The sequence below is a fragment of the Zeugodacus cucurbitae genome, chromosome 3, assembly GCF_028554725.1.
Source record: "Zeugodacus cucurbitae isolate PBARC_wt_2022May chromosome 3, idZeuCucr1.2, whole genome shotgun sequence".
Taxonomy (NCBI): domain Eukaryota; kingdom Metazoa; phylum Arthropoda; class Insecta; order Diptera; family Tephritidae; genus Zeugodacus; species Zeugodacus cucurbitae.
In genome coordinates, this window is record NC_071668.1 from 6,984,940 (window position 1) to 7,012,903 (window position 27,964).

Consider the following 27,964-nt stretch of genomic DNA (forward strand, 5'->3'; position numbering starts at 1 on the left):
ACACTGCTTACGCAATCAACATTCAAAAAATGCTTACGTTCTTCTTGTAGTACTTGGCATAGGCGATAAGGGTCACCATTGTAACCGGGATAGCATTCACAAGACGGTAAATGATTAATCACTTGACATATTGCATTTGTGCCACAAGTGCCGGGACATGGATCGACGCATTTCTGATTTTGGCATGCCTTATTCGACGGACAATCTGAGTTCAAGACACATTCAGGACGACAACCTTCGTATGGATTACCGAAGTACTCTGGTAAGCATTGACAAGAGCCAGCATTGTCGCGTTCTTCACATTTAGCATTGATGCCGCATGGACTGGGACTGCATGGCCTCAATACTTCGATTGGTTCTGCTCGTACTGGATTACATTGTGAGAATGGATCTCCAGTAAAGCCTTCTTGGCAGAGACACATGGGTGTGTGACTGAAGACCCGACAATTGGCATTTAAGCCACATAGTCCAGGACATGGGTCTTTGCACTTTTGATTTATACATGCTTGGGTGGATGGACATTCTGAGTTTGAAACACATTCAGGGCGACAATTTGGTGGTGATCCTGTAAAATCTGGCAAGCATGAACATGACGGGGAGTCACCTGAAACGCGGCATTCGGAATTTGGACCGCAAGGCGTGGGCACACAAGGATTAGCAGGTGTGACATCACGTATAGGAGCAACTAGTGTTTTAAAAACCATAAAATTAAAAAAATTTTTATGTTTTGAGAATTTAAAGCCCAGCTTACTTATTTCCTGGCAACGCACAAATGGATTTCCTGTCATTTGAGCGCGACAAGTACAGAATGGATTATGATTGACAACGTTGCATACTGCGTTGAAGCCGCAGGTGCCAGGACAAGGGTCGCGACACTTGGAGTTCTGACATGCCTGATCTGGTGGACAATCCGAGTTCGTTGTACATTCCGGTCGACATTGCGGTGGACTACCAATGAAGTCTGGCAAACAAGAGCACACACCTACATTTTGTAATTCGCGGCATTGACTGTTGGGACCACATGGTGATGGTTGGCAAGGGTTTATTGGAACTGGTTCTAGAGATTAAGATGGAGAGCAGTTCATAAATTGTTCGAGGAAAGAGATAAATTAAATTTACTTTCAATCACGCGACATTCAAAGAAGGCGTTGCCCGACATATTGTCCGGACAGTGACACATGGGCACATGGTTGTTGACAACACAAATAGCATTGGTACCACAAGTTCCGGGACAAGGGTCGATACATTTATTGCGCACGCAAGCGCGATCACGTGCACAATCGGAGTTAAGAACACATTCTGGACGACAGCCTACATAGGGATCACCCTGGTATTCAGGTATACAAGTGCATTGTCCATTGTTGCATTGAGCATTTGGTCCACACGGTGATGGAACACATGGATCATTGCGAATTGGTGGTTGAGTTGCTGTTGTGAAAGAAAATTAGTCACTACGTGTCACGACGAATATGTAGTTTAAACTAGTCTTACGTTCTGGTGGCTTAGGGTTACAGTTGATAAACGGATTTCCGATATAACCATCTATGCACAGACATGTTGGCGTATGATTGATGACACGACAAACTGTATTTAGACCACAAGCACCTGGACAGGGATCGCGGCATTTCTGATTGATGCAAGCCTGTTGACTTGGACATTCCGAGTTGATGGTACACTCTGGACGACAGTTGGGTGGTTGACCAATAAAAGTAGCTAAACAAGAACATGAGGGCACTCCATTTACATTACGACACTCTGCATTAGGACCACAAGGTGATGGCAGACAGGGGTCACGAATCTCTTCGCGTTCAATTTCGATAGGGGGCGCTAAAATAGATATAAACATACGCTCAGCATAAAAAAGGTCAGGTTCAGACATGTAGAATATCTCACGTGGTATAGGATAACATCTAGTGAATGCATCGCCGGTAAATCCATTATTGCAAGTACAAATTGGACTATGATTTCGAACGCGACATTGAGCATTGCTGCCACATGGATTAGCAGCGCATGGATCTACGCACTTATGATTAACGCAGGCCCTATCTGTGGCACACTCTGACGAAATGGTGCATTCGGGACGACAAGCGGGTGGTGTGCCAATAAATTCTGGTAGACAAGAGCACACAGCTTGACTATTCACCTCGCGGCACTGACTATTTGGGCCGCATGGCGATGGTTGACAGGGGTTAACATATTCCGTGCGCATAGCTATAATACCACAAAGGCAAATAAAGGTGTTAGAACTGAACATAAACGCGAAAAGAAAGATTCTTACGTTCAACTGGGCGGGTGCAAATGCGGTATGGATCACCAGTGTAGCCAGTTATGCACGTACAGGAAGGCAAATGGTTGACTACTTGACAATCGGCATTCTGACCACATGTTCCTGGGCAAGGATCCTGACATTTCTGTTGTTGACATGCCTTATTCGAAGGACAATCAGAATTCATTACGCACTCGGGGCGACAACCCTCATAAGGATTACCAAAGTATTCAGGCAAACAAGCGCATGAACCGGCGCCATTGCGTTCGCGGCAAACTGCATTCGGGCCACAAGGACTTGGGCTGCAGGGTGTGCGTACCTCGACCACGTCTCGTTCGGGTGGTAGATTGCATTGCACAAATGGATCGCCAGTATAGCCGACCACACAAGTACATTGTACCGCATGGCTAACTACACGGCATTCCGCATTGACACCACAACGTCCCGGACATGGATCAACACATTTCTGATTAATACAAGCCAAGCTGCTGGCACAATCAGAGCTCGTGACACATTCTGGACGACAATTGGGTGGGCGACCTATATACGATTCAAGACAAGAGCACGATGGCGCCTCGCCAATGGGGCGACACTGCGCATATGGTCCACATGGTGATGGACGGCATGGATCTGTTGGCACAACGTCGCGTGGTGGTTCAACTATATAGAAATATAAAGTGAAAATGTAACTACACGGAACAGAACATTTTTTTGCTGAACTGCTTACTTATCGGTTGACAGCGTATGAATGGATTGCCGCTAAAACGAGGTGGACAAGTACAGAATGGACTATGATTGACAACAGTGCATTTGGCACCGATACCGCAAGTACCGGGGCATGGATCGCCACATTTCTGATTAAGGCAAGCCTGCGTAGGCGTGCAATCGGAATTCGAAACACATTCCGGACGGCAAGTTGGTGGACTGCCTATGAAGTTTGGCAGACAAGAGCAAACGGCTTGTTGGTTGACCTCACGGCATTGTGAGTTCGGTCCACACGGTGAAGGATGACAAGGATTTGTATTTACGATTTCTAGCAATAAACATTTACAATTAGCGTGAAACAATCGAACAACTGTGCAGTGAAGCTTACTTGGCGCCGGACTACAACGAATGAAAGCACTACCAACAGTGCCATCGGGACATCTACACATTGGTATGTGGTTTATAACATCACAAATGGCATTTTCACCACAAGTGCCTGGACAAGGGTTCGCGCATTTGCTGCGCAGACACGCCTTATCACGTGCGCAGTCAGTATTCAAGACACATTCGGGACGACAGCCTGTGTACGGATCACCATGATATTCTGGCAGACAAGTGCAAACACCATTGTTGCATTGCGCATTTGCGCCACACGGCGAAGGATGACATGGATCGACAGGTTCATCTAAGAAAATAAACGTGAGTTTGTAAGGTGGGTGTTTTAAGAATTGCCCCGCTAAATCATGCTTACTGATGATAGGTTCTGGTGGCAAGGGACGACAGTTGCTGAATGGATCGCCCGTAAAACCGCTGGGACACGTGCAAATCGGTGTATGATTGACAACACTACACTCTGCGGAAAAGCCGCAAGAGCCTGGACAAGGATCGATACACTTTTCACGTAAGCACGCTCTATTCGAGGGACACTCAGCGCTGATGGTACACTCCGGATGACAGTTGGGTGGCGCGCCAATATAACTCTGTAGACAGGAACAAGACGGTACGCCATTTATGTTGCGACACTCACTATGCGGACCGCAAGGCGAGGGTACACAAGGATCGCGTTCGATATGTAAAATGGCTGGAGGTGCAGCTAATAGTATGAGGAAAACAAACAAAAATGAGTGAAATCTTACTACCGCTAACACAATGCATTAACGCTTACGTGGTATCGGATAACAACGCGTAAAAGCATCGCCAGTGAAACCGTTGCGGCACTGACATAGCGGACTATGATTGCGCACGCGGCATTCCGCATTCGTGCCACAAGTGCCCGGACAAGGATCCTGACAACGTTGATTGATGCATGCCTTGTCGTAGGCACATTCAGTGCTAAGCACACATTCTGGACGACAATTTGGCGGTACGCCGATATAACGTTCAAGACATGAGCACACCGCCTGCCCGTTAAGTTCGCGACACTGCGAATTTGGACCGCAGGGTGAGGGTTGACAAGGGTTTGTAGGTGGCGCTTGGCGTATCGCTGTTTAGACGGTTGTTAAAATGAAAGAACCAAGAGAAAAGAAGAAGAAAGAAAAATACGTAAATCAGTTGTTTTGGGTACGCAGTGGACATGATATTGCTTACGTGCTGGCGGCTCCACATGACAATAACGATACGGATCGCCCGTATAACCGATGCGACACATACAAGTTGGCACATGATTTGTAACGCTACATTCAGCATTCGTGCCACATGTGCCCGGACATGGATCGCGGCATTTCTGTTGTGTGCACGCTTGTTGTGTTGGACAATCGGAATTGCGTACACATTCGGGACGACACGCTTGATATGGATCACCAAAGTAGTCTGGCAGACATTGACACGAGCCAATGCCGCCACGATCGCGACAAATTGCATTCGAGCCGCAAGGATTCGGCTCGCACGGTGTGACTTGTTCGTGTACGATACGCTCTGTGTTGTAAAGAAAGAGAGAAAGAGAGTTGGAGAAAAAAGAGAGAGAGAGTCGAAAATTTTGAATTAGCAAAGTTTGACATTTGTGCTTTTGTAAGATATGTCATTAGTAAAGTCAACACACCTTTTGCGTTGGAGTTGAGCTGATTTTTGCTTTCTTTTTTTTCCATTTCCACAGCCAATTTTTGTGTTTTTGGTTTTTGTATTAGTTCATTTTAATAACTTTTTTTTTGCTTGCTTGCAACGAGAGCGGTGAGGTTAGCGCACGTTAGATAAATTTACGTAATTGCCGAACACACAAAAACACACATACAATACTACAACAATAACAATTTGTATGTGCGGTGTGCATTAGCGTTAATATTGTTACACTGTTACGGTTACGGTTACGTTTACGTTTACGGTGTTTACGTTTAACAACGGTTAACTTAGTGGCAATAGTTAAATAGTACGACTGTTAGACAACTTTTGGCGGTGCACTTGCACATACATACATACACTTACGGTTGCATGTATGCATGGTTAACGGTTAAACTTAACATAAGAACAGTTATGCGTGTGTGTGTGTAGGTGCAACACTGCGGCTGTGCACTTAAAATTTCTTTATTTTTTTTAATTTTGTTAATTTAATATTTATTTGTGTGTTTGTTGTTTGGTGGTTAACGTGTGTGAGTGCGTATGAATGTGCGCGTGTACTTTAGCGGCGTGTAATGAAAATTTCGTAAAACGAAAATTTTCTTAAATAATAATTAATAATTTAATTAATTAATTAATTTTTTTTGCAATAAAACGCATTTTGGTTTTAGTTTCCAATTTCGGAATTTTTTTTATTTCAATTTTTATTTTTATTTTTTAAATAATTTTGAAGGCGTATTAGACAAAGCTCGGTTGGCATACTTACTACTAGCTTATAAGTTAGAATTTGTTATAAAAGGTTTTGTTAAAATATGCAAATTATCCAGCGTTGAGTATTTGCGATAAAAGCGACGTTGAGCAGACAACAACAAAAAAAAAAACAATTTTGTAGGGCCGTTGAGTAACAACAACAAGAATACTTGTCGTTGTAGGTTAGCTTGGGTTAGGGTAGTAGGCAAAAAAAAAACAACAAAAATGTTGTTCAACCAAACGCAGTATATCAACGTAGCAGACAGACTTAGTATGCGTGGGTAGGCTTATACAAATAAGTGTAAACAGGCGTGTGGGTATTAGGGTGGGCCAATTGTGTTTTAGTTTTGTGTTATAATAAGCACTTTATATTTTTTAATACGTTGCAAAATTTTGTGTTTCCATTTGTTTTTGGGGGTTTTTAGCAGTTTTTGTGGGTGTTTTTGCAATTCAGGGGCGACTACTTAGCAGTTTAGTTGTTTTTCGTTTTTGTTGTTATTATTCAGTTTTATAAAGCATTTCATTAATTGGTTTTTCGTTTTGCAACTTTCTTCCAGCAACAAAAAACATTACGTAATTGCAACAACAAAGCGTATAAATAATCAATCAATGGGCTTACAAACTAAATAAGGCTTGGTTAAAGGCATTTAATGGTAAGCAAGAGGCGGTAATATGAGGCAAGGCGTGATTTTTTCCATATTTTTTTTGTTTTTGTTTTAAGGCGAGTAAGGCGTTTAGCAAGTTGGCGTCGTATATAAATAAGCAATATTTTAATAAAGGCATGTTTATTTCATAGCATTTGTTTAATAAATAATATAAAAATTTTTGGTAATCATAAAAACCCTGTCTTTTACAGCTGTCACACACTCTCAAAGGCGTAACAAATTCGGACAGTTCGTACGAGATTTGCGCCTGTTGAAAACTGCATTTTGCCGCTGCGGTGCTTTCAAAAGTGTGGTGAGTATTAAATTCGTGTTGAATGCAAACATATAAACACATATATTTGAATGAATTTAAATTTTTTTTTGCATTGCAATGCAACGTGTTTGACAGTGTAAAAAACATAATTTTTATTTGTTGAGTGTAGAAAAATGTGTAACAAATCAGAACAGTTCGAGTGCGCGCGCGTTTTTATATAAAATAAAGCATTAATGGTGCTCAAATAGAAAAATTAAAAACAAAGTTGTCTATTTAAAACATTAAATAATATTATTGAAAACATATATTTGTTGATGTGCGTAACATAAATGCGAATACATACAAACAGACACAAAAATGTGTGAAACAAAATTTAATATTATTTTTTTAATAATTTTTTTATAAAAAAAAAATTTATGAAAACCTTTTTTATGAAAATTTTTTTTATGAAAATATTTTTTTATGAAATACTGTTTTTATGAAAATATTTTTTTATAAAAATTGTTTTAATGAAAATATTTTTTTAAAATTTTTTTTTAATTTTTAGTTAATTTTTTTTTGTAAAATCTTTTTATGAAAATATAAGTTTTATGAAACAGACACAAAAGTGTGTGAAATAAAATTTTTCATTATTTTTTTATGAAAATATTTTTTTAAGGGTTTTTTTATGAAAATATTTTTTTTTATGAAAAAATTTTTTAGGAAAATATTTATTTTATGAAAATAGTTTTTTATGGAAATTTTTTGTATGAAAATATTTTTTTTTTTAATGGAAACATTTTTTTATGAAAATATTTGTATTGCTTTTTCTTTTTACGAAATTTTAAAACGTTTAACTTCGTAAAATATTTGAACATTTTTAACACATTTAATTTTAAAACAAATTAAATATTTGTATTAAAAACAAAAAAATTTAAAAATAAAAAATATAAAAAAATTAAAAATCTTTGGTGTGAGTGAGATCAGCGTTTAAATTTTGACTAATTATTCACTGTGTAATTGCTAACGGTGCAAGTACACATACATACGTACATATAAAAAAGTTCTGTTCTAATTCGTGTAAACCATAAAGATGAATAATGCTGAACGGGGACCTTTCGTATAACAAAAAAAAAAACATTTTTTAAATTAAATTTTTCCGAATTCAAATCGTTTAAAGTGCACTATAAATAAAGCACACTTTTAGTCTTAAACAAAAGTCCCGTTAACAGAATTTTCCATTCAGGTAACAACCGTTTTTTTTGCACATGAATATAGTGGTAATAATATTTTTTTAATAAAAGCGCCCATTTCTGCAAATTAGCTGGCATAATTGTTTGGCTTGTGCTTAACGAATATAGCAATAACAATGTTAATAAGTTGGAACGGTTGTGCCTGTCGTATTGACATATAAATGATTGAAATAAAAGTGGTCCTACCTTGTACGGGCTGACAGCCGGTGAACGGATCACCTGTATATCCCACTTCACATGTGCAAATAGGCATATGATTGGCCACATTGCAACGCGCGTTGAAACCGCATGAACCCACACAGGGGTCTTCACATTTCTGACGTATACATGCCTTGGTAGGCGGGCATTCCGGATTGATGGTACACTCGGGACGACAGTTTGGTGGTTTGCCCAAAAAGCTGACCGCACATGAGCAGGCGGGACTATCGCCAATCACTTTACATTCGGAGTTCGGTCCACATGGTGATGGTATGCACGGATTGGTTGGTGGGCGCACTGCGACGTCACGTTCCTCTTCGTAACAACGTGTGAACGGATCGCCTGTGTAGCCGGAGTTGCATGTACAAATCGGATTGTGATTGATGACTTGACATCTAGCGAATTGGCCGCATGCGCCTGGACATGGATCGACACATTTCTTTTGTATGCATGCCGTTTGCAGTGAACACTCTGAACTGACTATACATTCTGGCTTGCAGGCTGGTGGTGAGCCCAGCATGCCTGGTTGACAAGCGCAGACAGCACCCTGTGCTGTTGTTTGACAAATGCTGTTCGGGCCGCAAGGGTTTGGTTGACATGGATCTCTAGGTATTAGGTCACGTATTATCTCAGGGCGACAATTGATGAACGGATCGCCGGTATAACCCTTTGGACAACTGCATATTGGTATATGGTTGCTAACGTCACACTGTGCACTTTGGCCACAAGTACCCGGGCAAGGATCTACGCATTTCTTATTGAGACAAGCACGATTGGGTGAACAGTCCGTGCTGAGCGTACATTCGGGACGGCATCCAACATACGGATCACCTTGATAGTCACGTATGCAAGTGCAGATGCCATTGTCACATTCGGCGTTGGCGCCACATGGTTGCAAATCACAGGGATCAGCTGATACCGGGGGTGGTGTTTTGACTTCGATGATTTCCACGCATTGTGAGAACGGATCGCCGGTGTAGCCAGTGCGGCAAGTGCAGATGGCCAGATGATTTTGTATGCGGCATTCGGAATTGATGCCACACGTGCCTTCGCATGGATTGCGGCATTTTTCTGCTATGCAAGATTTGTCCGACGCGCAATCAGTGTTGACGACACATTCGGGTCTGCAATTTGGTGGCACACCAATATAATTCGAGAGACATGAACAGGATGGTTGATCGCCAATGGCACGACACTCAGCGTATAAGCCACAAGGTGATGGGAAGCATGGATTCTTTGGTGCCTTAGGCTCGTCTTTCGGTGGGGCGATTGGTGCTGGATAACAACGTGAGAATGGATCGCCAGTCATATCTAGCGGACAACTGCATATTGGATTGTGATTGATCACTTCACATTTAGCATCCACACCACATGTGCCTGCGCAAGGGTTGGCACATCTAAAGTTATGACACGCCTTGTTTTGTGGACATTCTGTGTTGACTGTGCACTCTGGTTTACAATTTGGTGGTGCACCAATAAATGTGTCCAAACAAGAGCAGACAGCCAGGCTGTTCGATACTCGACATTTGCTGTTGGGTCCGCAAGGTGATGGTTGACATGGATTGCCTTGTGGTGGTGGCTGTTGTGGCGTAACTTGGCGTTGACAATTGGAGAACGGATCGCCTGTGTAACCGTCACTGCAAACACAGTTCGGCACATGGTTAACAGCATAGCATACTGCATTTGAGCCGCAGATGCCAGGGCAAGGATCCTTACATTTGTTACGTATGCAAGCCTTATCTGTTGGGCAGTCAGAGCTGAGAACACATTCGGGTCGGCAGCCATCGTAAGGATTGCCTTGATAATCGTCAATACATTTGCATGAGGCGGCTCCATTTCGTTCAATACATTCGGCATTAGCACCGCATGGCGAGGGCTCGCAAGGTTTGACTGGCTCTTCAATAGCTGGAACGCATTGTACAAAAGCATTGCCCGCAAAACCGGCGGGACATGAGCAGGAAACAGTATGACTAATAACGCGGCATTCCGCATTGGTACCGCAAGAGCCTGGACATGGATCACGGCATTTATTGTTGATACATGCTTGACTGGATGGACAATCCGGGTTGATGATACATTCTGGACGACAATTTGGTGGTGAGCCAAAGAATTCTGGCAAGCACTGACATGAAGGTCCACTAGCGCTAGCCTTGCAAATTGAGTTCGGACCGCATGGCGATGGTACGCAAGGATCACGAGGTGTACCTGGATCACGCTCCCTTGGTGGTTCAGGTGGTGGTAAATCTAGGCAACGTTTGAATGGATCGCCAGTTTTGCCTGGTGGACAACCGCAAATAGGACTATGATTGATAACTTCACAACGTGCATCAATGCCGCAAGAGCCTGCGCATGGATCGGTACACTTTTTGTTTACACAAGCTTGAAGTGCCGTGCACTCACTGGACACCACACATTCAGGTCGACATTGTGGTGGGCTACCGATGTAGCCATCCAAGCAAGAGCAAACAGCATGACCGTTGATATCACGGCATTGACTGTTGGCACCACATGGTGATGGCGAGCAAACTTGTTGTGGACGTTCAATGATAACCTTTGGTTTACAGCTGCTAAACGGATCACCTTCGTAGTCAGCGACACATGAACAAATTGGTATGTGGTTGAGAACTTCACAAACGGCATTAATGCCGCATGTGCCCGGACATGGATCCACACATTTGTTACGCATGCAAGCCTTATCACGCGCACAATCAGCTGATAGTGTGCATTCTGGACGACAGCCATCATAGGGATTACCTTGGTAATTGTCTTGACAGCGGCATTCACCGTTGAAACAGTCTGCATTCGGTCCGCACGGACTTGGATCGCATGGATCGTTTGGTGTTTTCGGTGTTTCCGTAACTGGTGGTATGGGACTACAACGTATAAATGGATCACCAGTATAACCGTCAATACAATTGCAAATCGGTACATGATTGAGCACATGACATTTAGCTTCGAAACCACAAGAACCTGGACATGGATCTCGGCACTTCTGATTGATGCAAGCTTCAGTTGGGCCGCATTCAGAGTTGAGTACACACTCGGGACGGCAGTTCGGTGGTGCGCCGATAAAGTCTTGTAGACAAGAGCAAGCAGGACTACCGCCGACAATTTGACATTTCGAGTTGGGACCGCATGGTGATGGTACACACGATGGTGGACGTTCGGTTGGTTCAATATCGTGAATAATTGCTGCAAAAATAAGAGGAAGAGAGAGTTACAAATATGAATTCTTAATGAAATGCTGGAATGCTTTGGATGTAGATACTTACGTATTTTCGAACACTGTACGAATGGATCACCAGTCATGCCACGTGGGCAAGTACAGATGGGGCTATGATTCTTTGTCGTACAAATAGCGCGTATGCCGCAGGTATGTAAGCATGGATCGACGCATTTATTGTTTACACATGCACGTTCCGGCGCGCACTCCGAACTGACCACACACTCAGGGCGGCAGTTTGGTGGTTGATTGATGAAACCAGATTTGCACGAACAGACAGCTTGGTCGTTTATGCTACGACAGATACTATTTGGTCCACAAGGTGATGGCACGCATGGATTGATTGGTGATGGTGGTGTAACTGGTATCTGTTTGCATTGGAAGAATGGATCACCACTGTAACCAGGTGGGCAATTGCATGTGGGCACATGATTCTCCACCGAGCAAATAGCAAATTCACCACAAATGTTGTCGCACGGGTCAACGCATTTGAAGCGCACGCAAGCCTGTGCAGTTGAACAGTCATCATTAACTTCACATTCGCGACGACAGCCGCGATCTGTATCGTAGGGATTGCCCTCGAAGCCCTCATGACAATAACATGCGCCAGCGCCATTTCGTTCTCTGCACTCGGCATGTGGGCCGCAAGGCGAAGGTTCGCAGGGAGATGTGGGCGGTTGTTTCGGTAGCACTGGTTGTATTAGGTCGCAACCCAATATTGGATCGCCTTCATAGCCATCGGCACATGAGCAGATGGCATTATGTTGCACCACTTTACAGAAAGCATTGTTACCGCAAGAGCCGGGGCAAGGATCGACGCAACGTTCATTCTGACATGATAAATTATTGGGGCATTCATCGTTGTTGGTACATTCCGGACGGCAGTTTGGTGGACGACCCACATAGTTGGTTTGACATGAGCATGCGGCCTGTCCGCCAATTTCACGACACAAAGAGTTGGGGCCACATGGTGAGGGTACGCATGGATTTTGTGGATCGCGCACTACTTCTGGTTCTTCAATGCAAGAGGTGAACGGATCACCTGTTAAACCAGGCGCACATGTACAAATCGGATTATGGTTAACCACTTGACAGCGTGCATTATTACCACACGCACCACGGCATGGATCCGCGCATTTTTGGTTTTGACAAGCGCGATTTTGTGGACATTCTGAACTAACAACACATTCCGGTTTACAAGATGGTGGTGCGCCGACATAACCATCGACGCAAGAGCACACAGCATGCCCATTAGATTCACGACATTCACTATAAGGACCACATGGCGATGGCTGGCATGGATTAATCGGTGTAATCGTGGTTATTTCGATCACAGCACACGAACGATGTGGATCACCGGTGTAACCATCGAAACACAAACAGTTCGGTGCATGATTCAAGACACGACATTCGGCATTGATACCACATACACCGGGGCATGGATCTTGACATTTATTATTGATGCAGGCGCGTGAGCGATCGCAGTCTGAATTCTGCACACATTCTGGTCGACAGCCGCTATACGGATCGCCAAAGTATTCAGGCAAGCACGAGCAAGAACCAGCGCCATTGCGTTCACGACAAACAGCGTTAGCGCCACATGGGCTGGGATTGCATGGATTGCGTGGTGCCTCCGTTGGGGTCACTGTAAGCAGGGAGAGAAAACAAAATTGGGATGTAAAGTACTGTTGGTGCCAAGTATTGCTGAGAGTTGGACATCTGAGACACTTGTTTGATCACTAAATTCTGAATTACTTTAAACAACTATTTTTTTTTTCTCAAACTAACTCTAAAGCGCTCAAATGTCCTTCGGAAAGGAATTGCATATTGTTTGTAGATATATACTTTTTACAACGGCACAGCCAGAGAATGGATCTCCAGTATAGCCGATTTCACATTGGCACGTAGGATTGTGTTTAATAACTGTACACTGTGTATGTACACCGCATGCGCCGATACAAGGATTTGTACATTTCTGATTGGTACATGCTAAATCAGCTGCACAGTCTGAGCTACTTAGACACTCGGGACGGCAATTAGGTGGTCGCCCCAAGTAGTTAGGCAAACAGGAGCATGCAGGCGAATCGCCAACTTCGAGACATTTCGAGTTGGGTCCACACGGTGAAGGTACACATGGATTACCAGGTTTAGCTACTACAGAAGGCACGTCCACTACATACATATACACAGGCAACAGGAAGATAGTTTAACATATAGGTAGACAGTCAGGCAGCAGGCAGGCAGGCAGTGTTGGATAGGTTTTTGTAGTTTGATACCGTAGTAGTGTTTTCATAGTTTGTTGATAGTAAGTTTGAGATGACATAGTAGTAGGTAGAGTAGATAGGGTTTTACACAGGCACAAAATACATATTTATAAGGAACACACATAAAAGTAGAAAATATGTAATAAAAAAGAAAGAAATACAGTTAGATATACAAATATATATACATGCAAGAATATGAAAAAGAGCTGACAACGGTTAGCTTTGCGTCAGAAGCGTGCTGCTTTTCTTCATGTCGCATAGGCAACTCAGTAGCTCAGAGCTTAAAACTTAATGCTCTTACTTCCTACTTCTAACGCCAAGTTACCGCTAGACGGCTTTGCAAAAGCTACACATGCTTACGTTTAATTCTAGTACATCTACTGAAGGGATCTCCGGTATAACCGGGTGGGCAAGAGCACGCCGCATAATGATTAATAACTTGGCAGCGCGCCTCACTACCGCAAGTACCCGGGCAGGGATCAACACATTTCTGATTTTGACATGCAAGGTTTTGTGCGCAATCTGAGGAAACGATACATTCGGGTTTGCAATTCGGCGGTGAACCAATGAAATTTGTCTGGCAGGAGCAAACAGCGTGACCGTTTACCTCGCGGCATTGACTGTAGGGACCACATGGTGACGGTACGCAGGGATTAGTGTCTTTCGGGGCTGTACGGGTAATAAAGATAATGGGAGTTAAATAGTCGGCTTAAGTGGGAGTATTAGTAAGATTGTTGCAGTTCATACTTGGTGCTGGCGGTAGTTGTGGTATTTCACGGCAAGCGCTTAGCGGGTTACCCGTGTAACCCTGTAGACAATGACAGGTTGGCGCATGATTATTTACACGACATTCGGCATTCAAACCGCAAACACCTGGACAGGGATCGCTGCATTTGTTGTTTACACAAGATTTGTCACGTGGGCAATCGGAGTTGGCAATACATTCAGGACGGCAACCACTATAGGGATCTCCAAAGTATTCAGGCAAGCAGACGCATGAACCAGCGCCATTGCGCTCTCTACATTCGGCATTAGGGCCACAAGGTGAGGGTACACAGGGTGTAAGACGTTCTTCGGGTATAGCGGTGGCTAAATGGGTTAACAAGGGAACGAGTGTTAATAGGTGTGCTTTCCGAAATATTAGCGATGTTGATAGCTTACGCGTTGGATTACAGCCGGCGAATGGATCGCCAGTGTAGCCAGTCTCACAACTGCACACTGGTGAATGATTCACGACATTGCAGAAGGCATTGAAGCCACAAGAACCGGGACATGGATCTTTACAACGCTCATTTAAACAAGCCAAATTGGCTGGACATTCCGAGTTGAGCGTACATTCGGGACGACAATTTGGTGCACGACCCACAAAGTTCGGCAAACATGAACAGACTGGCGTTTCGCCAACAGCACGGCATTGTGAGTTCGGTCCACATGGACTGGGGACACAAGGGTTGGTTGGTCTTGTCGGTAAACGTGGTTCCTCTTCTAAATAATATATATCGTTAACAAAAATGTTCACACGCGTTTCTGAATAGACAATGGTCTTACGTTCTTTGATCAAACAACGTATGAACGGATCTCCTGAGTAGCCAGGCGGACAAGTACAGATCGGATTATGGTTTGTTACCTTACAGCGTGCTTCGTTGCCGCAAGTGCCCGGACATGGGTCTACACAGCGCAAATTCACACACGCCTTGTCCTGCGCACACTCAGAACTAACCGAGCATTCGGGGCGACAAGACGGCGGTGCACCAATATAATTGGTAATGCACGAACAGACGGCATGACCGTTCACTTCACGACATTGGCTGTAAGGGCCACATGGCGAAGGACGGCAAGGTTGTACGGGTTCGATGTCTGTAGAAAATTACACGAGGTTACTATTGAACTATATAATATAGATAAGAGCACTGTACGTTTTGGTTGTTCGCGACAATATTCCGACGGGTTACCGGTGTAACCAGACGGACAACTGCAGCTGGGCGCGTGATTAATGACATGACACTCTGCACCAACGCCGCAAACTCCAGGGCATGGATCGCGACATTTGTTGTTCATACAAGCGAGATTCTTCGGACAGTCAGTATTCAATACACATTCGGGGCGACATTCCGTGTACGGATCTCCAGAGTATTCAGGCAAACAGGTACAAGCACCCACGCCATTACGTTCCTTGCAAACAGCATTAGCGCCACAGGGGCTGGGATTGCAAGGCATTGGAATTTCTGGTGGTATATTAACTAGTGTGCGGGGAGGAAATAAAGTGTTTATGTAAGCATCGTATTGTGTGAAAACCTAACTGATACAACTAATGCAACTCAAGCGTGTCTAATATGAAAGCTTACTTTGTGGACTACATTCTGAGAAAGGATCACCCGTATAACCTTCCAAGCAGCGGCAAATTGGTCTATGATTATTTACAATACATGTCGTATATGAGCCACATGAACCTTGGCAAGGATCTTGACAGCGTTGATTGATGCAAGCCATATTACCGCGACACTCCGAATTCGATGTGCATTCAGGTCGGCAATTCGGTGCTCTACCAATGTAGTTGGGCAGACACGAGCACACAGCTTGACCGTTTGCTTGCGACAGTTGACACTGTGAATTCGGGCCGCACGGCGATGGTACACATGGATTTATGGGATCTCTTATAATAGGACGTTCTACATACATATATCGTATATACACACATATACAGCGTAAAGTATTCAACATGCAACCAGAAGAATATCCACAAAAATGAAGATACATAAGCAAAAGAAAAAGAAAAGTTCGTATAAGTAAATAAATGAAATGAGATGGAGATGGTGACTAGCAGGCGAGCGCACGATGCGCTGTGAAGCTTTCTACATATGTAAAATGACATGCAAAAACAAATAAAAAGCAATTCCAACAAACTTCGCAGCACACGGTGCGCCCACTTGCTATGAGTGAAAAGCGCAATGTTCTTACTCTCTTCGTAGATGCAGCGTACAAATGGATCGCCAGTGTAACCAGGTGTACAAGAGCAAATCGGATTGTGATTGACGACACGACAAAGCGCATTATTTCCACAAGTACCGGGGCAGGGATCTTTACAACGTTCATTGATGCACGACTTGTCTTGTGCGCAATCAGAGCTGCTCATGCATTCCGGACGACAATTGGGTGGTGCACCCAAATAGTTTGGTAAGCATGAGCACACTGCGTGGCCATTGACAGGTCGGCAATTGCTATACAGCCCACAAGGTGACGGCTGACAAGGGTTGACCTGCACCGGAGGTTCATCTATGGTAGTGATAAGAGTGTTTGTTTTGGTCAGTATGGGTGTTACTAATCGTAGTGTGTTAATTTGGGTCTTACATTGCGGTGGTGGCTCTGGTATAGGTGAGCAACCGCTGATGGGATTTCCAGTATAGCCGTTAAAGCATTCACAGTTCGGTGCATGGTTAAAGACGGCGCATTCGGCATTACGCCCACACACACCCGGACAGGGATCGATACATTTGTTGTTGATGCAGGCGCGTGTCTTCGGACAATCCGAATTAATGACACACTCCGGTCGACATTCAACATATGGATCACCGAAATATTCGGGTATGCATTTGCATGAAGCCGCGCGATTGCGCTCCTCACAAATGGCATTCAAGCCACATGGGCTGGGTCGACATGGTTGAACCGGCTCATCGGGTACTGTAAATGTTGAGGTATTTTTTTTTTTTCGTTTAGTAAGGTTTTGCTTAGTGGAGTGAGGGTGAAATTGATTTAGACGTACTTGGTATGACTTTGTAGCAGCCAGAGAACGGATCGCCGGTGTAACCCGGTTCGCACATACAAATCGGTGCATGCGCACTGACTTGACAGCGTGCGTTGTTGCCACACGAACCCACACAAGGATCGGCGCAACGTGCATTCATACAAGCCAAATGCGCTGGACACTCTGAATTGATTGTACACTCCGGGCGACAGTTCGGCGGACGACCAATGTAATTGGCCACACACGAGCAAACAGCGCCAGAGCTAGAGGCACGGCATTGCGAATTCGGGCCACAAGGGCTGGGAACGCAAGGATTTTGTGGTGGTAGGCGTGGTGTATCTAACGGTTCTAAAAACAAGCAAAAATCGAGTTAGTGGTTGCTGATCTACAAGCACTGCGGTACGTGATTAACATACTTCTTTCTGGCAAGCATTGTTGGAATGGATCGCCAGTATAACCAGCAATACAGCTACAAATCGGTGAGTGGTTGGTAACGCGGCAACGTGCATTCTGACCGCATGTACCCGGACATGGATCTTGACAACGCATATTAATGCAAGCCCTATTCGAAGCGCATTCGGAACTGAGCATGCACTCCGGTTTGCAATTCGGTGGTTGACCCATGTAGTTGGGTAGACAAGAGCAAACGGCGCGATTACTTGCCACGCGGCAAATACTATACAAACCACATGGTGAGGGGCGACAAGGATCTTTTGGTATAGGCAAATACATATCTAAATAATATTGATTAATTAATAGAGAGAGAGAGAGAGGGAGCTTTGTTAGATCGTGTCACATAAAACATTCGTCTATATTGCATCATACTTGACGGTTTCTGCGAACAGCTACGCATTGGGTCGCCCGTAAAGCCGGTAATGCAAGCGCAAACCGGTATATGATGGGAAACGCGACATTCGGCATTGAAGCCACACAGCCCTATACATGGATCGACGCATTTCATATTAACGCAAGCTTTCGTGGACACACAATCGCTATTCTGTACACATTCGGGTCTACAATTTATATACGGATCACCGAAGTAATCTTGTATGCAGGTACATGAGCCAGCACCATTGCGATTACGGCAAATGGCATTTGAGCCACAAGGCGATGGATTGCATGGATCGGCGGGTATATCAGGCACTACGACTATAAACCGGATAAAGAAAATACAGATGGAGAGGATAGTGATGAGCATTTTTGATATAGTGATGAAGGTTTTGTGGAATATATAAATATGTGATAGATAAGTACCGTAAATAATAATGGAAAAAATACAAAATATAAATACATAAGATTTTGAAATCAGCAATCGTAAAGTGAATTCTTTGTATATAACAAATTTTTGGTAATCAAGTTGAGTGGAACAAATTGAAAGCACAACTTGTGGAATGATATGGAATTGAAACAAAAATATTTATGAAATTATAAAACTGAAGAATGTAATACTGTACAATGAAATGGAAGCAGTGAAACAAAAAATGTGAAACGTAACGGAAAACCATAAAACTAGGAAAAATGAAATTTGAAAGAATGGAATGGGATCAAGTGGGATGTAGGAAAACGGGAATGAATATTGAATAAATTATTTCTAAATAATATATAATGAACCATATGGAAATTATTAAACAAAAATAAAAGTTTTCAGTCTTTGAAAAAATTCACTTTTCGACGTCTGACTCAAAGCCCAAATGATAAGCTTACAACTAAAGATCTTCTGGAATGTGAAAATACTATTTAAACATGCAGGAAATAATAGAATAATTTCAATATACAATTGATAATTTACAATAATAATCAGGCACATGGAAAATTACGTATTCAGAAGGAACCATTAACCTTTACAAATACAAACTGAAATAAATATACAACATTAAGATTGAAGTAGCTATTGGCATCGGTGAAGAACACCAAGCTTTTGAATTGGTTCTGCTTCCATAAAGCAGGAAGGCATGTAATAAAATATAAAATTTGAAACAGGTACTCACTTTGCGGTGTATTACAACCAGCATACGGGTCACCTTCGTAACCCTCGAGACACGAGCATACGGGCTTGTGATTTTGTGCTGTGCAAAGGGCATTAAAGCCACAAGCGCCAGCACAAGGATCCTCACAACGTTGACGTATACAAGCACGATTCGATGGACAGTCTTGATGGATAACACATTCCGGTCGACAATTGGGTGGAGCACCAAACATACCTGGCGCGCAACTACAAGCGGCGCGGTTATCGACTTCGCGACACTCGGCATTGGGACCACAAGGGCTGGGCAGACATGGGTTCACCTTTGGTTGTGGTTCGCGCGCTGTGGTGGGTGTCAATTTTATGTCAATAAAAATGATTTCAATACATTTCAATCAAATTAATGTTAGAACTTACGTTTCGGTATACATTGTTCGAATGGATCACCCATATAGTCGCGTGGGCATGAGCATATTGGATTGTGATTCACCACCTGGCATTTGGCATTGAAGCCGCAGGTGCCAATACAAGGATCTACGCACTTCTGATTGATACAAGCCAAATTTTGGGAACACTCAGAGCTGACAACACATTCTGGACGACAACTAGGTGGCGCACCGAAATAGCCGACTTGACACGAACAGGTTGGACGACCATCAACTACGCGACATATGCTATTAGCACCGCAAGGTGTTGGTTCACAGGGGCTAATTGGTCCCATTGCTGTTATGGATTGAAAAAAATAATATTTCGAATTAGACAACGTTGTAAACAAGCAGCAGATCTCATAGAAATAAAAGTAATGTTTGTATGTACTTACGATAATCTTCACGCTTACAACCGGTGAACGGATCACCTTCGTAGCCACGCGCACAACTGCATGTTGGGATATGATTGACCACAGCGCATTCCGCATTCGAGCCACAAGTGCCGACGCAGGGATCGCGACAATGCTGCTTGATACAAGCCAACGATGATGGACACTCGGCATTGTAAACACATTCGGGACGACAACCGGTGGTGTAGGGATCACCGATATACGGTTCAATACAGCTACAGCGCGCCTCGCCATTACGTTCACTACACAATGCATTCTCACCACATGGGCTAGGATAGCAGGGATCAATACGGTCTTTTGGTTCTGTAAAATCAAACGCGTGTTAATTAAAATAATTTTTGGTGACCATTTTGTGTTTTAACTTACTTTCATCGATTTTGGAGCAGCCGACGAAGGCATCTCCCTCATAACCGCGTTCGCAGCTACAGTGCGCCGCATGTGAGATCACCGTGCAAAGCGCATTGTGGCCACATGTATTCGCGCATGGATTCTGACATTTCTCCTGTATACACGCCTTATCGGCTGGACATTCAGTATTTAGCGTACATTCTGGACGACAATATGGTGGGCTGCCAATATAATTGGCAACACATGAGCACACTGGACGTCCTTGTTTTATTTGACAAATGGAATTGGGTCCGCATGGCGATGGTACACATGGATTTTCGGGTTTGTGTTCAGTATCCGTACGTTCTTCTGGTATGCGAGTGCATGACACAAACGGATCGCCTTCAAAGCCAGGCTCGCAAGAGCAAATTGGGTTGTGGTTTAAGACTTCACAACGTGCTTCTACGCCGCAAGTGCCAGGGCAAGGATCGGCGCAACGTTGATTGATACAAGCTTTGTTTAGTGGACACTCAGAGCTTACGACACACTCGGGTTGACAGACTGGTGGGGAGCCCTTGAAGTTCGGTAAACATGAGCAGGCCGCATAACCATCTGGTGAGGTCAGACAACGTGAGTTGGGGCCACATGGTGATGGTTCACATGGATTACGTGGTCGGTCTGCTGGTCTTTCTGGTGGCAAGTAGTATGGATTGCATTGTACCGCTGCATCACCAGTGTAACCTTCGACGCAGATACATACCGGAGCATGGTTTACAATGCGACACATAGCGTTGATGCCACATACACCGACACATGAGTCTACGCATTTCGAGTTGACGCAAGATTTATCAGCAGGACAATCTGAGTTGAGCACACATTCTGGACGGCAACCAATGAACGGATCGCCGAAGTAACCCGTGCGACAGACGCAAGTTAATGCACCACTACGTTTCTTACATTCAGCATTAGCGCCACAACGTAATTTTTCACAGCTCGGTGATGGTGTTGGTACGAACGGTGATGGTGGTGAGCAGTGTTCATATGGATTGCCGTACAAGCCCGGTGGGCAACTACAAATCGGATTGTGTTCGTATACATTACATACAGCGTTGTGTCCACACGAGCCTGGACATGGGTCCAAGCAACGCTGACCCAAGCAAGCGCGATCGAAGGGACAATCTGAGTTCGAGATACATTCAGGTCGGCAACGTGGATTTTGTTGAGCGTTGGGTCCAAAGCATGGATCGCACAGTGCTACACCATCGCCATAGATGGAGCAAACATCTTGTGGTCCACAGGGTGATGGCACACATGGATCGCGTGTTACATTCTTAAGTATTCCAACAGGTATGCATTGACGGAAAGCATCACCGGTGAAGCCATCGAGGCAGCCACAGATTGGCGTGTGCTGTTGTACTCTGCAAATTGCATTGATGCCACAAACTGTGCCAGCACATGGATCGATACATTTGTGGTTGATACAGGCCTGAGCGGTGCCACAGTCTGAATTGATGTCACACTCTGCGCGACAGCCACTCTGTGGATCACCCAAATAACCCGGTAAGCAAGAGCATACAGCACGATGATTTAGTAATTTGCATTCACTATTTACACCACATGGACTAGGTAAGCAAGGATTTCGGCTTGGTGTCTTCGGTATGTCTAACGCATAACAGCGTATGCCCGGATTACCGGTGAGTCCAGCATTGCATGAGCAAACGGGATGATGTGCTTCCACGCGACAATTGGCACCTTGACCGCAAGCGCCTGGACAAGGATCGTAACACTTGAAGCCCATACAGGCCTTATCGTGTGGGCAATCGGCATCCACTTGACATTCATAGCCATGGCAGCCTTTAGTTGAGGTAGGATCTCCAGATAAACCCTCAGGACAGATGCATGCACTTTGACCATCCCCTGCAACAACGCATTCAGCATTTGGACCGCAAGGATTGGGTTCACAAGCGCTGCGTGGTGGCTCACGGCAACCCTGATAAGGATCACCAATATAACCTGAACGACAATAACATTCTTCGCGATTGCCAGTAACGTAACAGTCAGCATTACGACCACATGGACCGGGTGTGCACAGCTCAACGGAAACTGGTGGTTTTTCACAAGCCTTAAATGGATTGCCAATCTTGCCATCTGGGCAGAAACAAACTGGTGTACGTGATGAATCACAAACTGCACCCGGACCGCAAGGGCTGGGATCACATGGATTCACAGGTTCGATGCAACCACGTATCGTATTGGGACTTTCTACATAACCTGGTAAGCAAGTACATTTCGAGAAACCGTTGCTGAGTATAGCGCATTGTGTATTCGGGCCACAAGGTGATGGATCACACGGACTCTTGGGCACCTCGCAAGGCACCAGCGGCGGTTGGCCTTCATATTCGGGTAAACAGAAGCATGTTGGTGCGCCGCTTACCATGCGACAGCCAGAATTGGGCCCACAAGGATTCGGACGGCACTCATCGCCTTCGGGTACTGAAAGAAAAATAGCAGATGAATATATTTGATTCGGTGTATATTAAAAAAATTCGGTGAATACTTACTGCAATTCTTGAACGGATTGCCAGTAAGTCCTTTCGGGCAGAAGCAAATAGGATTGCCATTATCGAGCTCACATAGCGCATTGACGCCACACGGATTCGGTTCACATGGATTGGTGGGTGGATTGCAGGCGACTTCTGGTCTACCAGCATAACCTGGCGGACATTTGCAGATACCGCGATGATTGACCACGTCACAGAGTGCATTGGCGCCACAGCGACACGGTGAGGCGCATTTACCATTAATGCACGCCTGACTAGCGTCACATTCGCGATCCGCGCGACAGCCTTGTTGCTGCGAGCATTCGATGTAAGCATTACCGACGAAACCGACTAGACAGCGACATTCGATGCCATGATTTACAGGTATGCACTCGGCATTCTCACCGCACGAGTCCTCGAAGCAGGGATTGATGCAACGACGATTGAGACGATCGCAAAGTTTCGTTGGCGGACAGTCCTCATTGTATTGACAGACGGGCGTGTGATCGAGCGCTTTAGTGTGTTGAAGCAGTAGTGACGTAACATAACGTAACGCAAACGTAATGCGTATTTATATGGTGCGCAGTTGTTTTTGTATTGTTTGTTTACAGGGTGTGGTGTATGTGTTTTGTTTGATTTGGTTTTTTGTTTATGGTTATGTGTATTTATAGGTTTCGTGGTGAGTTTTGTAATTTATTGTATTTTATTAATTTGTAATAATTTGATTTTGTTGTTGCGGTGTTCAGGAGAGTACACATTTTTTTACAGGTGAATGGTGTGAGCATATTTTACAGTGTTTTGAAATAGAAAATTAAAGAAACAGTTGCGAAATTAGAAATTGCAACAAACATGTTATGCATTTGGTGCGCACTTTGCACAGAAGAAATTAACTGTATAAAATTTTCTTTCTTTTTTAGGGTTGCCAGTATCAGTTGGAGTCACTCAACGGCTTGACAGCGTAGGTTTGCAATTAATTATTGATTTTTAAATATTTTATTAAACTAATTTTTAACAATTTTAGCTCCACTGTCTTCAACGCTGATTGACCCCACTGCCTTTCAACCGACACTTACCTGGTTGACAGCCAATAAAACCGTTGCCTTGATAACCATCCACACAGCTGCAATCGGCCGCGTGATTTGAATTCATACAGACCGCATTTTGGGCGCAAGGATTATGCGCATCGCAAGGATGCTGACAGCGTCTATTGATGCAAGCCTCTGTAATATCACAGTCGGTATTTTGTGTGCATTCAGCTGTGTGAAGAGGGAGAGCAAAGAGTTAATATATTGCCAGAAACTATCTTTCAAGCGTTTAACCAAAATTAAAAAATAATATTGCATTCAGTCTCTTGTAAGTATTTGTTGATTAATTTTTAATATTAAAATTAATTTTAATATAATTATTTTTTGTTTTTATTTTTAGTGACATATGTATGCATTTAATGAATGTAATAATGGTCGTTTGCTTACTTGTCCTATCCACGGGCGAGCATTTAATAGTCGGATTACCTTCATGCCCCTTCGGGCACGAACATATTGGCCGATGCATTTTCGCCACACACTTAGCGGTGGGCGCACAAACATTCGCGAAATCGCAAGGATTATGACAAAGACCCATGTAACATGCTTCGTTCTCAATGCAATCATTGTTCGACTGACATGGTTCCGGATTCTTTGGTGAGCCGGGTGATTCTACTTGTCAGAGGAGTTAGAGTGTATTAGTGCGTGTATTATTATGTGGTAAGTTGTTTTTGCTTTAAATATTTAATGATGTATAATGATATTTATTAGAACAAAAAAGTCGGTTAACCAAACACACAAAAATATATTTATACATATATAGTCTATGGTCAGTATTTGGGAAGTTGTTTAGGAAATTGTTATTTACAATTGTGTTTTTTTTCCACAAATAGTGGTGGTAGTTGAAGTATGCATGCTTAAAAATACGAAATTCTGTTTTGTAGAAATAGCGAGATAGTGAAAGCTCTTTGTAGAAAGCTTTCACATAAAAAATTTGAAAAGTAAATCAGTAATTATACAAATCATAGTACCCCAAAACTTCATCTACAATTAATAATTTGAAATAAAAGTTCTATTTAAATTTAAGAAGTAAAAGCTTTATATGAAAGCTTAAATTATACTTGATTCTAAAGTTTTGCCAATATATTATATACAAATTGCATGCTATAGTTCATTTTAAACAGCTGAAGTGAAAGCTATGTCTATATTAGAGAGCTTTCACATATTCGACTTTAAATATCATTAAATAATTTATTTCAGCATATTTTTGAACTAAATAAAATCTAAATCCTAATATATATTCTAAGACAAAGCTTTCAAAAGTGGAAGCACGTAGTATAATTGTGTTTTTAAGCAACACAGAAATTGAATTTTAGTGAAAGCTTAAGAAAGCTTCAATCGAAAGCTTTCAGACTTATTTGATCGTAACATTTAAAATGAAAGTTTGGTGAAAGCTCTTCGGGGAAATGAAAATAAACCATTTATAATGAGTTTTTTTTTTAATTTCTTTTACACTTAAACATGCTTTTCTCGAATATTTGCTCACATTCCCCTACAAATCTAACATGCAAAGACACCTCAAAACAGTCAGTTGACAGTCAGAAACCATGCAATTCCCTTACTGAAAGTTCAAGTGTGCAACTACTACGCTCTACATATTTTTTATACCTTTTACACACTCCGTATCGCTTGTGTCCCCATCGCGACACTTGTTGCGACACATGCCAAGCACGCATAATTGACTAGTACCACAGTTAGTATGATCTGTACAAGTGTTAAACATTGTGATATCAGTAGATGTGCTAATTGTGGTTGTTGGCGCTGCTGGTGTAGCAGTTTCAGTTGTTAGGAATTGAGTAGTAGTGGTGCCGGGTACAGTGGTAGGTGGCGCAGCGGTTGTTGTTATACCAGCCGCCTCCGTTTGCGCCGTACTTGATATTGTTGTAATCGGTTCGATGGTTTCATAAACCACTGGTGTTGTTGTACCCGCAACAGTTGGACGTTGTGTAGTTTGTTCCGCTGCTGGCGGTGTTATCACTGGGAACATTGTGGTCACCAAATCACGCACATCCATTGTGGTGGTTTGCTCCAACTCTTTCATGGGCTCTGTAATCATTGTCACCGGGAAGGTGGTACGCTGAGTTGTTGTCAACAATGTGGTGAAATTATAATCGAATTCATTCGATGTATCAATGCGCGTAGTTTTCATTTTCGGTGTTGTTGTGCGCGTATCAAATGGACCCTTAGTATCTTCACCACGTCGCGAACTGCTGCTGCTACTGCTGCTCGATGTGGATGACGTCGATGTGGAGACTGACACTTGAACCGCAGGCGTGGTTGGCTGCTCGGGCACAGTGCTGGCGGTTATGTTATTCTCACCATCGCGATAACCTTTTGGTGGACCAGTTTTACTTGCAGTCGTATTTATATCCTCGGGCTCTTTCAACGCCTCGGTAGTAATAGACATGGGCTTTTCAGTAGTCCTACTGGTGATTGGCACTGTGGTAGTGTCTTCGAAGTAGGCGTTGGTTGTTGCGGGTGTGGTTGTGGTATCGCTTGGCATAGCGGTGGTGGTCGTGGCAGTGATGGAGGGGGTGGTGCTGGTGCTCATGGTTGTAGTGCCGGTTTGAGTTGTGTCGGTGATGTCGGTTGTAACATCAGTGATTGGTGGGTTAGATGTGGTGATGGTAGTTGTTATATTGGTAGTGGTGGTGGTTGTTATTGTAACGTTAGCTATTTGTTGTTGGATATTTTTTTGTTTTTTTTTTGTGATACGTATTTACACAGGTTACACGTTAACGGGGTAGGTTTTATGGAAAATATATACAAAATATAAATATTTACAAATACAACAAACAGATAATAAAATAATAAAACTAAAACTCATAAACTAGGTGTTCTCTGTGTGTGTGTGTGTTGCAAATTATTGGTGTATTGAAATTAATTCTCTTTTAAACTGTTTATTTTGTATGTACAACAAATAGTGGTTTTATAAAATATTTTTGTTAAATTGCTTATACAAAAATATGACTTTTATGTGGAGTAATAAATTAAAGGGAGATTTATTCATTAATCAATTTAATAATTACATATATACACAGTTACAGCTGTACAGTTAAATTATTGCGCAAATTTTGGTTAATTTTGTGTTTGAGTGTTTTTAATTTTTGGTTTAATTTTTGTATTAAAACATGACAAATTTTTAGTGTGAATCAGTGAAAAGTTTTCTAAATGAAACTCACCTTTGATGCAGGCGCCTGTGGTGGGATCACAGTTGGTGCCTATTGGGCAGTGCTCACAGCCAGGTGTGCGGCCAGTTGCTGTAAGGTTTGGTGTAAAAAAAAATTATTTTGTCATATAAAAAAAATTATTGAATTTCAGTAAAATAAATCATACTTTGACGGCAGTGACAGCCATCGCATTCGAAACCGGGACGACAGTCGGCCTTACGTTGACATTCGCAAACTGAAAATTTTGGAAAAAAATATTAAATTTATTATAAGCAATTGATTTGTATATTACTGCTTTAAACAGGAGCTAACATTTTTCAAAGTTCCGGTTAAATTCTAACCGCTGGTTTGTTAATTTTTGTAAAGAACAACTTATTTAACTCCATAGTGACTTAAATAAAGTTCTTTAAATGGTTTTGGCTAGAAATCTCATTTTAGTTTAGACAAAAAGCACTTAACCACCAGTTAAATTTTAACCACTGGTTATGTTTTCATTAAAATTAATATTTTTGTTTAATTATTGAAATTACCACAATCGATTTTAAGCGCTGTCAAAATAAACTGCAAGAAAATATTTAACCGCTGGTTAGTTTTAACTAAACATTTATTTAACTCCCGCTTAAGTGAATACTAGCGCTTGAAGCTGATCATTAATCAGTTATTTTTTTAATAATTTATTGAATATTTTTAAACTACA

At 42.9% G+C, this 27,964-nt stretch overlaps 1 protein-coding gene and 1 long non-coding RNA gene across 19 annotated transcripts in view; one reads left to right on the top strand and one right to left on the bottom strand.

The window, feature by feature from the left end:
- Nucleotides 1-6,799, top strand: part of LOC128920250 (uncharacterized) — a 61,942-nt gene extending 55,143 nt beyond the window's left edge. The window contains exon 3 of the long non-coding RNA XR_008470358.1: nucleotides 6,328-6,799. This is a non-coding gene — a long non-coding RNA (uncharacterized LOC128920250). The remainder of the gene's footprint in view (nucleotides 1-6,327) is intronic.
- LOC105219831 (uncharacterized) overlaps nucleotides 1-27,964 on the bottom strand; it is a 184,947-nt gene that overhangs the window by 31,330 nt on the left and 125,653 nt on the right. For 9 of the 18 annotated variants that reach the window (XM_054227171.1, XM_054227172.1, XM_054227176.1 and 6 more), the window contains 35 exons: nucleotides 27,434-27,502; nucleotides 27,280-27,357; nucleotides 25,706-26,770; nucleotides 24,488-24,709; nucleotides 24,089-24,271; nucleotides 23,037-23,528; nucleotides 20,515-22,968; nucleotides 20,131-20,451; nucleotides 19,728-20,033; nucleotides 19,336-19,653; nucleotides 18,173-18,496; nucleotides 17,764-18,081; nucleotides 17,366-17,695; nucleotides 16,954-17,283; nucleotides 16,564-16,878; nucleotides 15,951-16,274; nucleotides 15,522-15,845; nucleotides 15,154-15,462; nucleotides 14,767-15,090; nucleotides 14,353-14,694; nucleotides 13,966-14,274; nucleotides 13,187-13,513; nucleotides 11,391-12,986; nucleotides 8,107-11,310; nucleotides 4,559-4,885; nucleotides 4,137-4,454; nucleotides 3,723-4,064; nucleotides 3,360-3,656; nucleotides 2,994-3,299; nucleotides 2,279-2,926; nucleotides 1,894-2,211; nucleotides 1,492-1,827; nucleotides 1,120-1,428; nucleotides 752-1,057; nucleotides 38-685 (listed from right to left, as the gene is read on the bottom strand). In XM_054227171.1, the coding sequence (XP_054083146.1) occupies nucleotides 38-685; nucleotides 752-1,057; nucleotides 1,120-1,428; nucleotides 1,492-1,827; nucleotides 1,894-2,211; nucleotides 2,279-2,926; nucleotides 2,994-3,299; nucleotides 3,360-3,656; nucleotides 3,723-4,064; nucleotides 4,137-4,454; nucleotides 4,559-4,885; nucleotides 8,107-11,310; nucleotides 11,391-12,986; nucleotides 13,187-13,513; nucleotides 13,966-14,274; nucleotides 14,353-14,694; nucleotides 14,767-15,090; nucleotides 15,154-15,462; nucleotides 15,522-15,845; nucleotides 15,951-16,274; nucleotides 16,564-16,878; nucleotides 16,954-17,283; nucleotides 17,366-17,695; nucleotides 17,764-18,081; nucleotides 18,173-18,496; nucleotides 19,336-19,653; nucleotides 19,728-20,033; nucleotides 20,131-20,451; nucleotides 20,515-22,968; nucleotides 23,037-23,528; nucleotides 24,089-24,271; nucleotides 24,488-24,709; nucleotides 25,706-26,770; nucleotides 27,280-27,357; nucleotides 27,434-27,502 (18,339 nt within the window). Of the gene's footprint in view, nucleotides 1-37; nucleotides 686-751; nucleotides 1,058-1,119; nucleotides 1,429-1,491; nucleotides 1,828-1,893; nucleotides 2,212-2,278; nucleotides 2,927-2,993; nucleotides 3,300-3,359; nucleotides 3,657-3,722; nucleotides 4,065-4,136; nucleotides 4,455-4,558; nucleotides 4,886-8,106; nucleotides 11,311-11,390; nucleotides 12,987-13,186; nucleotides 13,514-13,965; nucleotides 14,275-14,352; nucleotides 14,695-14,766; nucleotides 15,091-15,153; nucleotides 15,463-15,521; nucleotides 15,846-15,950; nucleotides 16,275-16,563; nucleotides 16,879-16,953; nucleotides 17,284-17,365; nucleotides 17,696-17,763; nucleotides 18,082-18,172; nucleotides 18,497-19,335; nucleotides 19,654-19,727; nucleotides 20,034-20,130; nucleotides 20,452-20,514; nucleotides 22,969-23,036; nucleotides 23,529-24,088; nucleotides 24,272-24,487; nucleotides 24,713-25,705; nucleotides 26,771-27,279; nucleotides 27,358-27,433; nucleotides 27,503-27,964 lie in introns of all 18 variants that reach the window. The other 9 variants (XM_054227187.1, XM_054227173.1, XM_054227179.1 and 6 more) reach the window with 8 other exon arrangements.